General features: G+C 37.9%; 1 protein-coding gene across 1 annotated transcript in view; it reads right to left on the bottom strand.

Moving 5' to 3' along the window:
- Positions 1-14,890, bottom strand: part of CCDC68 (coiled-coil domain containing 68) — a 56,531-nt gene that overhangs the window by 24,942 nt on the left and 16,699 nt on the right. Inside the window, exons 2-7 of the mRNA XM_025886707.2 lie at positions 13,456-13,549; positions 10,021-10,151; positions 8,813-8,899; positions 5,139-5,279; positions 3,847-3,972; positions 1,989-2,117 (exon numbers count right to left, since the gene is read on the bottom strand). Of these exons, the coding sequence (XP_025742492.1) occupies positions 1,989-2,117; positions 3,847-3,972; positions 5,139-5,279; positions 8,813-8,899; positions 10,021-10,137 (600 nt within the window). The 5' untranslated portion in view covers positions 10,138-10,151; positions 13,456-13,549. The remainder of the gene's footprint in view (positions 1-1,988; positions 2,118-3,846; positions 3,973-5,138; positions 5,280-8,812; positions 8,900-10,020; positions 10,152-13,455; positions 13,550-14,890) is intronic.

The following is a 14,890-nucleotide window of genomic DNA, read 5'->3' as shown; positions in this document are numbered from 1 at the left end:
TTCACAAACAGATATCTAGCCTCTAGCTCTGACTGGTACACGGTAAGCGCTCAAGTAATTGTTGAGTTAACAGTCAAATGAACGTAACCCAGAATTCTGAGATGAACTCACATCCATTTCACAGGATTTCTAGGAAATAGAAATGATATTCCACAGCTGGCTATTAAACCTGACCCAGTGTGACTGGGTTTGGGTTTGAGGTGATCACAAGTCTAAATTTAAATGAAAGCTGGTTAATCAGCCCTATTTCCATTCCAGAATTGTCTTCCTTTCCTAAATGCAAACATTCTTTGTGCTGAATTTGTGAAACCATTTATTACAGGATAAATATTCTAATGTTACAAAGTAGTCATCCAAATGTTACAATTTGTTCAAAATATCCTAACTATAAACTGTCCCACGTCAGCAAACCAGCTGCTTGAGGACATTCTAGCCCAGTGATTCTGGCTCCAGTAAAACATTCAGTGACCCACCGCACAACACAGATGTAGCTATATATTATTATTACTAGATTCAGTTAAATTTTGTGATTTCCTCATAGGACCTTCATTGACACTACAAATTCAACCAAACTCAGTGTTATAAATTAAATTATTGGGAAATATGTAAAAAATTAATCAAATTTCCTTTGGCAAGAAACCCGAATATTGAAATGTGATGCTTCTGAAGTGACATTTCTCAGATGGCATCAACTCAAGCAGACATAAAACAGAATAAGGCTGAGAAGGGAAAAGGCAAATCAGGGAATTATTATAGTAAATATAAAAGTTTATTGGGCAATATTTACCAGCAGTCAAAACCTATATTCTTTTTTTTTGAATATTTTATTTTTAAGTAATCTCTACACCCAATGAGAGGCTCGAACTCACAACCCTGAGATCAAGAGTGTCACGCTCTACTGAATGAGCCAGGCATCTAGGCACCTCCAAAGCCTATATTCTCATCTAGCCCAAATTCAGTTTCAGAGAGCCCAATTTTCTATTAGTTTGTTTTGCCACTAAAAACCCAGTGTTCCTTGGTTTGCCTGTATTCTAAATTCTAAGGGATGCATTATTAAATTTATGGGCTCACCTTTTGCATATTTTTGGAGTGTCAGTCACTCAAAGAAGGCACATGGCATAACATTTTTAAGAATTTTTGCTCTGTCACAACTCTTTTCTAAATTGTCTCTTATGGAAGTTCCAATTCCTAGAGGATGTCTTTTCTTAATGTGAATTATACCTGTCCTAATGCAGCCATAGGTATTCACAATCCTAAAGTGAACTCGGGTGGCCAAAGAATGGATACTTCACTGACTCTAATACGTAGAAATGCTATGATTACAGGGATCCACTGTATGATTACTAGTAATAGGTGGACTTTGTGATCATTCCCATTGTTTCCACTCACAGCCTCATCTGCTTCGCCTCTCTAAGCCATACATACACCAGAGAGAGAAAGTGACAGAGGACGATATGACTGCAGTATTTGATCAGCGACCGTACAGATCATATTAAGTGTGTAAGGGAAGGAACTAATATTATTCAGTACTTTCTAAAGTCTTATTTGTTGCAAAGGGCACTTACTTTCAATTAATATTTATTTTAGGGGTGCCTGGGTGGCTCAGTCAGTTGGGCATCCTGCTCTTGATTTTGGCTCAGGTCATGATCTCAGGGTCGTCAAATCAAGCACCACATCGGGCTCCGTGCTTAGCAGGGAGTCTGCTTGAGATTCTTTCTCGCCCTTTCCCTCTGCCCCTCCCCTCCCCCTGCTCGCTCTAGCATGCATGCTCTCTCTCTAAAATATATATATTATCGTTGGCTAATTGAACATAATAAAAAAAACCCAATAAAATAAAATATACATATTATTATATAAATATATTTAATTATATAAATTTGTTATATTTATACATATGTAATATTTATATATTTATTTTAGTGCTATTTTCTTTCATTCTCTCCCTAACCCTGTCTGGAAGAAATCCCTTTAAATCCCCAGGGGCTCACCCTTTCCATCCTCTGTACAAGGTTCTCCAGCTCTGTGATTTGATTATGTTTTTCTTCAAGCTTTTCAGCAACTTGATTCAGACTTTCAACATGTTGCTTCAACTGCTGTTCCTTTTCGAGTCTGTTAACCTTTGGTCAGAAAAACGATTGTCAAACTCTTGCTTTTATTAAATTTATACAGCTATTCTCTCCCTCTATAATGTTGAGTAGCCAAAAAAATTTAATAATTCACACCTGATTCAAATTACTCTTTTGAATTAATGGGCTGCAACAAACTAAAGCAATGTAGAATTAATAATATATTAGTATTATTCCTAGAATGTTTACATGTGTTACCATAAATCATGCTATCCCAACTGGTATAAGAGAGATGCTAATTTAAGAAAAGTGACATTTTTGACTTTTTCTCAATGAAACTGAATTAGAACAAAAATGAAATCTTTTACTGTTCCAGTAAAAAATGTTTCAGTTTTTTTTAGTGTTTTATTTTTAATCAGAAAGTTTCATAAAAGCAGAATAATGATCCCCACTGTGTTGGGGGCTATTTCTGAGGCCCATAGCCTGAGTTGTACTAGAGACCATAGAAGTGAAGTCTACATCTGGCAGCTCATAGGCCACACGTGGGAGTGTCTCAACTGACTTCGACAGGCACACACACACACACACACATCAACATTTACATTTCATAAAACTTGAGATTTCCAGCAGAAAAAAGTGTCTAGCTCCATTCCCTTGGAAACCCCAGCTGGGCATTCCTGCCAGGCAACTTCAGGCCGGGGCTGAGCCCCCTTTGCAGAACCTGTGTGCATTCCCTTCCCTACAGGCCAACCATTCACTCACACAGAGCACTTGGGTCCACACAAGACTGCTTGCTTCATTCACTGAGGTTCTTTATCTGCACCCTCGCATGCATGCGAGTTTCTGACCATCACCACCACATCCAGCAGCATGAAGGTGTATCACCTGCCCAGTGGATTTCCTACTGTGCTCCCCTGGGGACCTCTGCAAGGCCTGAGCTCACAGAGGCCTAGGCATCCCACCCCAGCTTTAGTGAGCTTCCCTATTTTGAGTTTTGATGAACACACACACACACACACACACACACACACACACACACACACACTGTTTTTTCCTTTTCCAGTCCTAGAATACATTCTCCAGATAAAGGTTTATTGGTCCTAGAATGTACACTTCAGATTTAAAAACAAAACAAAAAAAGTATGGGTGTGTCAGTCTGGGTGTGTCTGCATGTGTGTATGTTTATGATACACACACACATATATACACATGTATACATACTTATGTGTTTAAAATATTTTAGTTTATAGTTATATGTTAAAATATGAAATATGTATTTTAAAATATAAAGGTACACACACTTTTTCTTTTTTTTAATTTGAAGAATATATTCTAGGGTCAAAACCATTTTGAAACCATTGATCTAGCCCAATTCTTTCATTGCAGAGACACGGAAATCCAACCGCAAAGAGGGAGAACAACTCTACCTAGGTCATCTAGTTAGTCAAAAGCAGAACCAGGAGAGGAGTCACTGGCCAGTGTCACCGGGACAGCCCCGATTTCCAGACAGGGGGGCACCGCCTCCTTCCACCTGTGTTCCACAGGGCTCTGGGCAACAGCAGCAACACAGCAGCTGGGCAACGCCCGGGTGCCAGGCTAAGCAGGGGTGGGGAGAGACTGGCACCGAAGATGGGCACCCTGCCGTGTCCAAGGCTTGCCAAAGTCACGGGGCCATTGCTTATTTTACACCTAACCTCAAAAAGAGATTTGTGAACCAACACACATACACACACACTGGGGTGTTAGTTTTCCAATAGACAAGCTGCTAGCTTAGTAGTACCTCGAGTAAGTGTTTACCATCCTCATGCTTCTTTCTAACTTCTTCAGACTGTGTTTGGTAGATTTCAAATAATCTCTGGGCCACGTTTCTCAGAGCCACTGCTCCTGCCTGTCTGGAGGCTTCCAGCTGGGAAAAGAGGTCATGAATGTTTTGATGTTTACGCAAAAAGGGTTAAAGGCAGAACAGTTTAATAGGCGGTTGAAAACAGGCTGTAACTGTACCATTTGCACCCTCCTAGACAATAGATAGGAGAAAAGACACTACGATCTGGTTAAGAGGAAAATGTAAAATGAGAAACGCCCTATTTAAGGATTTGCACTGGCCAGGCCAATCCAAAGCGCCAAAATCAATGGGCTACATTTATAAACTGCACCCTTCAAAGAGCTACCAGTGCTTTATCAGCTTATACACTTATTTGTGCTTTATCATTGATGTCCACAACAGTCCTAAAAGATGTATTTTCCTAAAATAGCAGTGGGACAAGATGTGAGGATTAAGGGTGAGTGTCATGAATCTCTCAAGGGACTTAACCTACAGAAATAATCAGGAATGGCCACAAAGATTTACCTACAGAGATATTCATTGCAGGACTGCATACATAACAAACCAAAAAAAAAGAAAAAAAGAAAAAGAAGAAAATATAAAGCATCCAAAAATAGATTAAACAAAATAATGAGACATTTGACTTTGAGTGCTCTAATTAATATTTATTCAACATGAAAGACTTTAAAAAATTATTTAGTAAGAACACTTAACATGAGACTGACCCTCTTAACACATTTTTAAGTGTAAGACACTGTATTAACTACGAGCACAACACAGCAGATCTCTAGAACTGATTCATCTTGCACAACTGAAACTTTATACCCATTGAACTTGTGTAAAATCTTTTCAATAGTAAAGTAGTCTCCAAAATAAAACAGTGAGAATTAATTTATGAAATGGAAAAGCGTTTCTCTACATAGGTGAACATACGTGTGGATCTGTGGATGTATAATGATGTCTGTTTTTACACATCCATGAAACTATCTTATTGGCTCAAAAATACAAAATTAGAAATTTCTCCTAATAGGGGCACCTGGGTGGCTCAGTCAGTTAAGCATCCAACTCTTGGTTTTGCCTCCGGTTATGATCTCAGGGTTGGGAGACTGAGCCCCATGTCAGGCTCCGTGCTCAGCAGGTAGTCTGTTTGAGGTTCTGTCTCTCCCTTTCCTTCTGCCCCTTCCCACTCTCTCCCTAAATAAATAAATAAAATCTAAAAAAAAAAAAGAAATTTCTCCTGATAGCCATACCTTGATTTTCAATACTTCATTTTCTTTGTTCATTTCTAAGATCTGCTGTTCTTTTCCTTTCATCCTTTCCATGAGCAGATCCAAACTGCAACAAGAGGGGTCCATTTCAGAATCAGAGCCATTTTGAATGTTTCGACAGTGCTGAAATAAAAACACACAAAAATCATCAACCTGACTATTGCTTTCCTCTACAAACTTTGACAACAGTAATTACCACTCACTATTACATATACCAAAAAAGATTCAGGTCAGCACAAATAAAATACATCTTTTGAATTTCAAGTATTAATAGGGAATTCTAGATGAAGCAGCTGACCTCTGTATTTGCTCAAATTTGATTAGATTCTTATATCAAAAAAAGGTAGAGGTACATCTTTTATACTTTTTATATTTCTTATAGTTTTAAATTTACCATGAAGTCCTTTTTAGGAGATAAATAATATCCACAAGGCCAACTTTTTTCCTTTTTTATCTAAGTTGCAGACATAAGTGCATTTTGGTTACATTGTATTACAAATGAATATAATCAGACGTAAGAGTTATAAGACATAATATTCAATGTTCCATGATGTTTCACTGTAATCACCCCATGTTACATTTCCAGAGATGTCAGAACTGAATACTACTGCCAGTGTGACTCAATGTAAACTCTAGCCCACTGAAAATACACTTAGAGCATAAGATAAATCTCATCTGGAATCAAGGACACACAGAAGTGGAAAGGAAATTTGAAATTGTCTGACTCAACTACATCAATTTTACGACATGAAAAGTGAGGTACTGAGCCTGGGTTTATGCAGTACGTGGGAGAGCTCAAGAAAAAGCCTCTTGAGTATCCATCCTATGCTCTCTCCTCTTCCAAATTATTTCAAGACAGACGAAGGAATTACACAATTCTACATACCCTACGTGAAACAATTATAAAATAATAGCTTCTATTTAATAAGCATCTATCTACCTATGTGCCACGTAATCTTTTAGATGTTTTATCAACACCCCTTTGTCTGATTACTTAAAACACTAGAAGGCACTGTGCCCGTTATACAGAGAAGGAAACTGAAGATGAGAGTGTTTCACTAATAAGCCTGAGGTTATACCTGAAATAACTACCAAAACCAGAATTAGAATCAATCCAAGTCTGTTTAACAAAACCAATATTCTTTTCAGTACAAAAGATGGGCTACATTTACAGAAATAAAAGCAAAAACAAAAAGACAAAAAAGAATATAGTGCATATAAATAATATAGTCACTATAATTCTGTCAGGGTTTTATTTACTCTACTCCAGACCCTACTATATACTCTCACTCTCTGTATATATGTTTTTTTTTTTTTGAAAGAGTTCTTTTTTTTTAGATTTTTATTTATTTATTTATTTGACAGAGAGAGACACAGCGAGAGCAGGAACACAAGCAGGGGGAGTGGGAGAGGGAGAAGCAGGCTTCCTGCTGAGCAGGGAGCCCGATGTGGGACTCGATCCCAGGACCCTGGGACCATGATCTGAGCCAAAGGCAGACACTTAACGACTGAGCCACCCAGGCGCCCCTATTTTGTTTTTTAATTTGTTAAAGAATACTTGATAGAAAGACTCTTGTAGAAGGCAGATTGCTGGCAGCAATAGATAGCTACAGAGGTCATGGATTAGTGCATCTTGAACTTTAATGTGCATATGAGTCACTTGGTGACAGATCTGGTTAAATGCAGATTCTGATTCAAGAGGTCTGGGGTGGGGCTCTAGATGCTGCATTTCTTTCCTTCTTTTTAAGTCACAGAAGAATATATACTGACACGGGAAAATGTGAGCAATATACTTCTACATGAAATATGCAGGACGTAAAACAATATATACAGTAATACCATTTTATGGAAAGAAACATAGCCATATATACAAAAGCATGCATAGGAAAAAAACTGAAGGATGTACATAGCAAATGTTAATAACGGTTATCTCTAGAGAGTATAATTAGAAGCGATTACACAATTTTTTTTTCCCAGTAAATTGCACCTACCCTCCAAACAGTACCTGCTCCATGCTATTCTTTGCTGGATGCTGCATTTCTAAAGACCTCCCTGATATTGCTGTTATTCCCAGGACCGCAGCCCACACTTGGTGAGCAGCAAAGCCCAGGATCACGACAGCTAAATTCCTACATGGACATTGTTCAGATATTGCAGGGGAAGGGGCAGGTACTTTGAGGCTGTTATTTGTCTGCTAACCATCTGAGGTTTGAGATGACCAAGGCAGACAGGAGCAACACAATTCCTCTCCATTTCTAAGAAGCTACTCCTGTCAAGGTCACCAACAACCTCCCCATTGTTAGAGCCAGTGGTCAGTGTTCAGCCCTCCAGTTACTTGGCCCATAGGCACCATCTGACACAGCGGCCCCTCCCCTCTTTCTGAAACCCTTTTTCATTTGTCTTCAGTGACTCCCCTCTCTCCTGATTTTCCTTCTAATTCACTAGCTTCTTTCCCCAGCCTGCTCTGGTGATTCTTCTTCTTCTTCTTCCTAAGTGTTGGATATCTCAGAACTCAATGCTCAAATTTTCTGTCATTTCTTTTGGTTTTTGAGATTTGTTTATTTATTTACGTATTGATTTTTGAGAGAGAGAGAGCTCCCGCCCGTGTGGGGGGAGAGACAGAAGGAGAGAATCCTTGACTCCCCTCTGAGCCTAGAGCCAGAGGCGGGCCTCAATCTTAGGACCCATAAGATCATGACCTAACCCAAAACCAAGAGTCAGATGCTCAACTGACTGAGCCACCCAGGTGCCCCTGTCATTTCTATCCACACTCACATGTTTGGTGATCTCCTCCAATTTCAGAACTTTAAATGCTATCCTTATGCCCCAAATCCCCGCCCTGCAGCCTGGACCTTCAAGCCCAGACCCTTCAACTCCAGAATCAGACATGCAGCACCCATTAGGAACCTCCACTTAGAGGTCTAATAAACAACTCCACAGAACCAAAATGGAATTTTTTTATCTTTTTCACCATTCACAAATATTAACCTTTTTTTTCTAGTTTCTGAGCACTTACTATAAGAAAATACTTGGAGCTAGTTGTATTAGTTTGGGAGACCGAGAATGAGAAGGGGGACAATGTTTATGCCTCAGACCCTGTGATCTGCATCCTCTGTGGCCATACTATATAGTGGACAACACTGACATTGATGAGGTGCACTTGGCTCAGATGAGCTCTAACCTGCAGAATTCAGACAAGGCTAAGTGTAGACTGCTTGACGTTAAGAATATAAGGCCAGTCGAAGGGGAGAGGGAAATTTAAGTTTATCAATTGTCTGACTGCTTGACCTAAAAGCCTAGCAGCTTCAACTCTGTGAGCCTAAAAGTTTGTACCTCCGTCTGTCTTTGGGAAACGCTGCTGCCATATATCCTGGCTGGGCTGACATCTTCCCATATACTTTAGATAAGTAAGCCCCATTTAAAATACTCAAGTAAGGTCTAGTCATTCCAATCTGAGCCTACTAATAACATCTGTGGTTAAATATTTCATACACATGCCCATTAACATCTTTAGATACAAAATATTTAACATTCATCATTCAAAGCTTCAAAGGAAAATTTAATAATTATATTAAAAAGTTATTTAAATAAGGTTTATACTGTTTTATGTTTACTTACTGAAGGAATAAAGTGGTACATTTTGATCCATTTATTACCTTTGTTTCTAGTTTGTGATGTGTACTGTTATGTCCTACTTCATCTTTAAAAGCTTGATTTCGGATCTTTTCCAGAGTAGTTCGGATCTAGAAGAAAAAAATATTTTATTTTTTTTCAAAGGCATTTAATGCCAAACGCTTTTTTCCTTTATACCAGCTATAGTATACCTGATTTAATTGGAAAGTAATATATAAATACTGATCTTAGATTTAAATAACTGCCATTAACCTGACTTGCATTTAGGCTAATATGGTTTAGATTGCAGAAAATGAACATTTGGTCTTTATAATTCTTTCTCAGTCAAACCTAAAATATAACCTAAGTGAATATTATACTAAAAAATAATTACCATTTAGTCATTAGTATTTAATACTACTTAATTCTATTTTTCCTATGTAGTAATTTAGTACTAATTTACTGTTTAGTAATTACTATAAAACAATTACTATTTAGTAATCACTACAAAATAATTACTAACTAGTAATTACTAGAGAATAATTACTAGCTAGTAATTACTAGAGAATAATTACTAGTTAGTAATTACTACAGAATAATTACTAAGAGGAGATCATACAAATTTATGCAGGAAATATAAGCCCCACATCTTAGTGACCTATGGAACTGCAAGACACTCAAGATAAATTAATTGATCTGAATAAGTTACCAACTATCTCTGTCCAAATTTTTCTATCTGTTCAAAGAAACAGTTCCTAAGAATATATACTGTTGTCAGCCATTATCCCTGGATTCTCATAAGATTTCACATTTTTAATGAAGTAACATGCCAACATGGGTCACTGGGGAGAGCAACCCGGAATGTAAAAAGAAAGTGGGTAAGGAGAGACAGAAACTCAGCGAGACTCGTAAACATCTACTTGGGAACGCAGTATCAACACTCATGAAACAACTGAGAAATGATATAAAGTGGTAGGAAGTACAGTGGTGAATGGTGTGGGGCAAATTAAGTGCTGATAGGTGTTCTGAACCTTCTGGCCCATTATTCAAGTTTACTCCACATGTGGGAACAGAGGTTCATGTCCTCAAGAGAGGTTACTAAATATATGTTGAAATTTCAGCTGCTGGGATTGTCCTTTGCCAAATGTGTCCTCTCAGGTTCTATGGAGGGAGAAACAAAGCCCACCAAACCATATCAGATTGCATTTTAAAAAATCATGTCATGTTAATATGATTCCCAGCACCTGCATACCTTTCTCACATATTCGGTTTCTTCAATAACGTGAGCTGATGTGAACTCATACAAGGCAGAATTATCTTCTCTTTTACCCATTGGGGGGACCTCTGTGGTCCCTGTTACTGTTGTCATTGTGAATTCTGGCTCTAGGGAAATGTAAATCGATTAGACAAAACTAACTTCTTTGATGATATGATAATATGGCTCATAAACTGAAAGAAGTTCTGTATTAGCACTGTAATTAAATATAATAGAAAGTATTATAAATTACTGATATCTGTATAGATCCAGAAATCCAGGAATTATTTTAATATGAAAACAGCACCAGCTGAAGTATTCATTGATTAGAAGCATAAAAATCAAATTATGTGAGGGTGCCTGGGTGGCTCAGTTGGCTAAGCGACTGCCTTCGGCTCAGGTCATGATCCCAGAGTCCTGGGATCGAGTCCCACATCGGGCTCCTGGCTCAGCGGGGAGCCTGCTTCTCCTTCTGACCCTCTCCCTTCTCATGCTGTTTCTCTCTCTCTCTCTCTCATAAATAAATAAATAAAATCTTTAAAAAAAAATCAAATTATCTGAGAAGGAAAAATGTAAAATGTTTCTTTTTTACTCCACATCATATTGGACTGTAAAACCTCAAGACCAGGGACCACATCTTATTCATCTTTATATTCTAGCACATTATAACTACTTAATAAATGACCGTGGAACTGAAACAATATATTATAGCAAAATCATATGTATGTATGTATATATGATTTTGCTATAATATATTGTGTATATATATATATATATATATATATATATATCACTTTACACTTTATCTAACTCTCAATAGCCTATAAAGGTCATCTACTGGAGAACTATTTTTTTTTTTTTTTTTTTCTGGAGAACTATTTGTAATGGAAAAATGTTGGGAAAAGCTGAAATACCCAAAAAAAGAGGACTGGTTGAATAATCTACTGCTATGGGGTCTTCTCTAGGATGCATTATTCAATAAAAAAAACATGGTGCAGAAAAGGATATATAAAGGATCTATGGCATGATAATTTCTAAAAGAAGGGAGAGGTGGATAGAAGGGGAAAATCTATGATTTAAGTTTTGACCCTGAACAACGTAATTATTTTACCTCATTTTAAAATAAAACTAAATTAAAAAGAAAAAAATGAAATCCTTCAAGATAAGAAATAAATAAAACAAGTGACTATATCTGTATATCAAGTTGGTGACATATCCACATGGATTATTTGAAGTGATTTTTAAAGCGTTTGCCAGGGACTATTTATCCCAGGTGTGCTATGCCCTAGGAATAAAAAGAATTGCGAAACCCTCTTAAACCATACTCACTAATAATATTGTTAATGGAAATATCAGTGTTGCTACTTTGAAACTAGTATATGTGTACATGCATACACATGCACTCACCCACAGAAATGCATGATGTAGAATAAAGCCACAAAGTCATTGTCTTAACATCATTAAGAACCAAGATTCTGAGAATAAAAGGCCCCTACCGTTAGAACAAAAAATGTTCTGTAAAAACCTTACAATCTAAACTGAAATGATGACTAGAAAATAATGATTTATCTTCCCTTAAAAATGTATATTCTAGGGCGCCTGGGTGGCTCAGTTGGTTAAGCGACTGCCTTCGGCTCAGGTCATGATCCTGGAGTCCCGGGATCGAGTCCCGCATCGGGCTCCCTGCTCAGCGGGGAGTCTGCTTCTCCCTCTGATACTGCCCCCTCTCATGTACTCTCTCTATCTCATTCTCTCTCTCAAATAAATAAATAAATAAATAAATAAATAAAATATTTTTTAAAAATGTATATTCTAGGTCCAGCCACTCAAAAATTTAGAAATATAAGCAGTTAACGCTCCTGGTGCCCAGACTGTGGTCTCAGTATACCATTTTCCACTAAAAAGAAACCATGGCTTCTTGAGTGATTTACGTCTGGGACAAGAAATGTACGAGGTAAGCTCAAGATATCTTGTTCTTCCAGAAGGCAAAAAGTGATCAAATACTACTCAAATAAGACACAAAAGCCAGCATGAAAGAAAAATGACTGTGAAGGATTGAAAAATATAAAGGATTTTGAAATTCCTGAAATCATGGTGAAGGAGAAAAACCACCACCACCAGCAACTATTATCATCCAACTCGATGGAGAGAGGCCACCATTGTACTAACATTAGTTCAAAAGAGGGAGTGAGGGGTCACTGACAAGCATTTATCTTGCCTTTCCTGTATGAATTATATTTCATGGTGACCAAATAGTCGATTCTTTTTTTCTAAAGAATTTCTGCTAATAAATCCAAGTGGATTGATAGAAGACCTACATTTTGTAACCCCTTATGAAGTAATGGATCTGAAACCAGTCATCAACCAGTGCTAAAATCACTAGGTGAGAGGTCGATGTACTAACCTGAGGAACCTCACTAATCCATCTTGACATAAGTAGAAAGAGACACCCAGACATTTTGTCCTCTAGATGTGGTACAATCACAAATAGAAAGCATCACCTACAAAGTATGCTTTAAAAAAAAAAAAAGTGAACTTGAGTCTCATCAAGCCTCTGTATCTAAGAACAGTAAGTATCTGGACAAGAGGAAAATGTTCAATGACTCTACAAGGGTTAAGGTTGCAATCAGCCAAACCCAAATTATGTGACATTTTATGGGACGAATAACTAGTTTCTTCCACAAACTATATGAAGAAAGATCAGAAGAAAAGAAGGAAAATTGCCACAAATGAAGAGTCTTAAGAAACATGACCAAACGCAATATAGGAATCTTCTTTGCCTCTTGATTCAAATAAACCAGTTACATAAAGACATTGTTGAGACAGCTGGGGAAACAGAGTCCGACTGGGTGACAAATGATGTTAAAGAGTCGTTGTAATGTCGCTAGGTATGATATTAGAATTATGATTTTTTTCAAAAGATTTTATTTATTTATTTGACACAGAGACAGAGAGAGAGGGAACCACAAGCAGGGGGAGTGGGAGAGGGAGAAGCAGGCTTCCTGCTGAGCAGGGAGCCCACCGTGGGGCTCGATCCCTGGACCCTGGGATCCTGACCTGAGCCGAAGGCAGACACTTAATGACTGTGTCACCCAGGCGCCCCTAGAATTATGATATTCTTTAGAAAGATCTTTTCCGTTAGTCATACTTACTGAAATACTACATTTGGAATTGCTGTAGAATGCTCTAGCAGAGAGAAAAAATGGGGTGGGGTAAAAATGAATGAAGTCTGGCAAAATGCAAGGAATCACTGAAGTGGGTCAAGGACACATGGCGTTCACTAGACTCCTCTATTCTGGTTCTGTTTGAAATTTCCCTAATAAATAGTAAAGAACTGAAAAAAATAAAATAAAATGAAAAGCCCTGTGAGGTAGGATTATTTGTCTCATTTTACTGATAAGGAAGCCAAGACTCCCGTAGGTGATAACTTACCCAAGGTCACCGCAAAACTAAGAGCTGAAACTCAAGCCTTTGTCTTTTGGATGACAAGTTCAAGGGTGTTTCTATCACATTAAGGCTGGCTTCCCTAGTGAGAAAAAAACAACAAAAATATTTAAAATTTAGCAATGATCATGCTGGTAAAACACACAAAGAATTTTCATATTTGCTAGCATCACTTTAAAACTAGATAGCTACTGGGATAACTCTAAGTCCTGAATTTATCCTTTAATCTTCAATGAAATTGACAGAGGACGCCAAGAATTTTCCATTTTATTGTAAATCCTCTTAGACAGCCACAGTGGCTTCTCTTTGTGTGGCCTGCAGTCGAATTGGCCCTTGCAACTCAGCAAGTCAGCTTTCACAGAATATGCTGCATGTACCTCTGCTACTTGGTCCTCGAAGTCTCTTCCCGGATGAAGTCCTTGGTCCCAAACAGCATTTATATGCAATTTGAAATAAAAGAAACACCCATAGAGACAAGAAGCAATGTGCTTGAAAACCAGGGGGGAATGTGAAGTTCAAGCTTGAGTGGTGGTCGGCAAACCATGGGAATCCAATCTGGCTTCCCACCTATTGCACAGCCTATGAACAAACAATGGTTCTAATGTTTTTTAATGGTCCAACATGAACGTGCACGCACACACACAAAACAAAAATCAAAACAAGTACTACATGAAAATGATATGAAGTTCAAATTTAGTGTTCATACATGAAGGTTTACTCTACAATAACCACAGCCATTCACTTACACGCTGTCTACGCTGCTTTTGCTTTACAAAGGCAGAGTTGAGTGGTTGTGGCAGAGAAAATATGTGGCAAGCACTGTCTCAAATATTTACTATCCGGTCCTTTACACAAAAGGTTTGCTGACTCCTGGGTTAGGATGTAGCAGAGGGTGGGAGCAAAATCTGGGGGAAAATAGAGGCGAGCAGAACAATCAATTTGGTCTGAGTTCTGTTTTGTTCTCCAGTTCCATCCCCCACTGATCCACGGTCCCATTTGATTGATTTGCATTCTTTTCTTTTTCTTTTTAGTATGTTACACACTGTGTACATTAACAAATGATAAGAGGCATTTCAGGATAGGAATGAATCACTCTTCGGAATGGATCCCAAATGCATTCTCACAGTCTTTCATAATTTGAAAATCATCTCGGGCCCCACATTATATTTCCTAAACATATTCTCTTCCGTGCCTTTTATTCTTAATATCAAGGAATTCTGCTCCTTAACCACTGATATTTCTCAAAACATTGTACCTCTTCTACTTGCTGGTTGGGCCATCTTCAACAAGTTACATAAAATTTTAGCCTCAACTTACCCATATCTGCAAAATAAGGATAAACCACCTAGAGTTGTAAAACTGAGGGTTGTTTGTTTGTTTGTTTTTAGTTCCTTGGTTGCAGCAGGCACTCAATGGACGGTAA

The sequence above is a fragment of the Callorhinus ursinus genome, unplaced genomic scaffold, assembly GCF_003265705.2.
Source record: "Callorhinus ursinus isolate GAN/ISIS: 27379988/994484 unplaced genomic scaffold, GSC_fseal_2.0 scaffold11, whole genome shotgun sequence".
NCBI lineage: Eukaryota > Metazoa > Chordata > Mammalia > Carnivora > Otariidae > Callorhinus > Callorhinus ursinus.
Note: the sequence above shows the minus strand (reverse complement) of the source record. Positions and strands in the feature narration are given on the sequence as shown.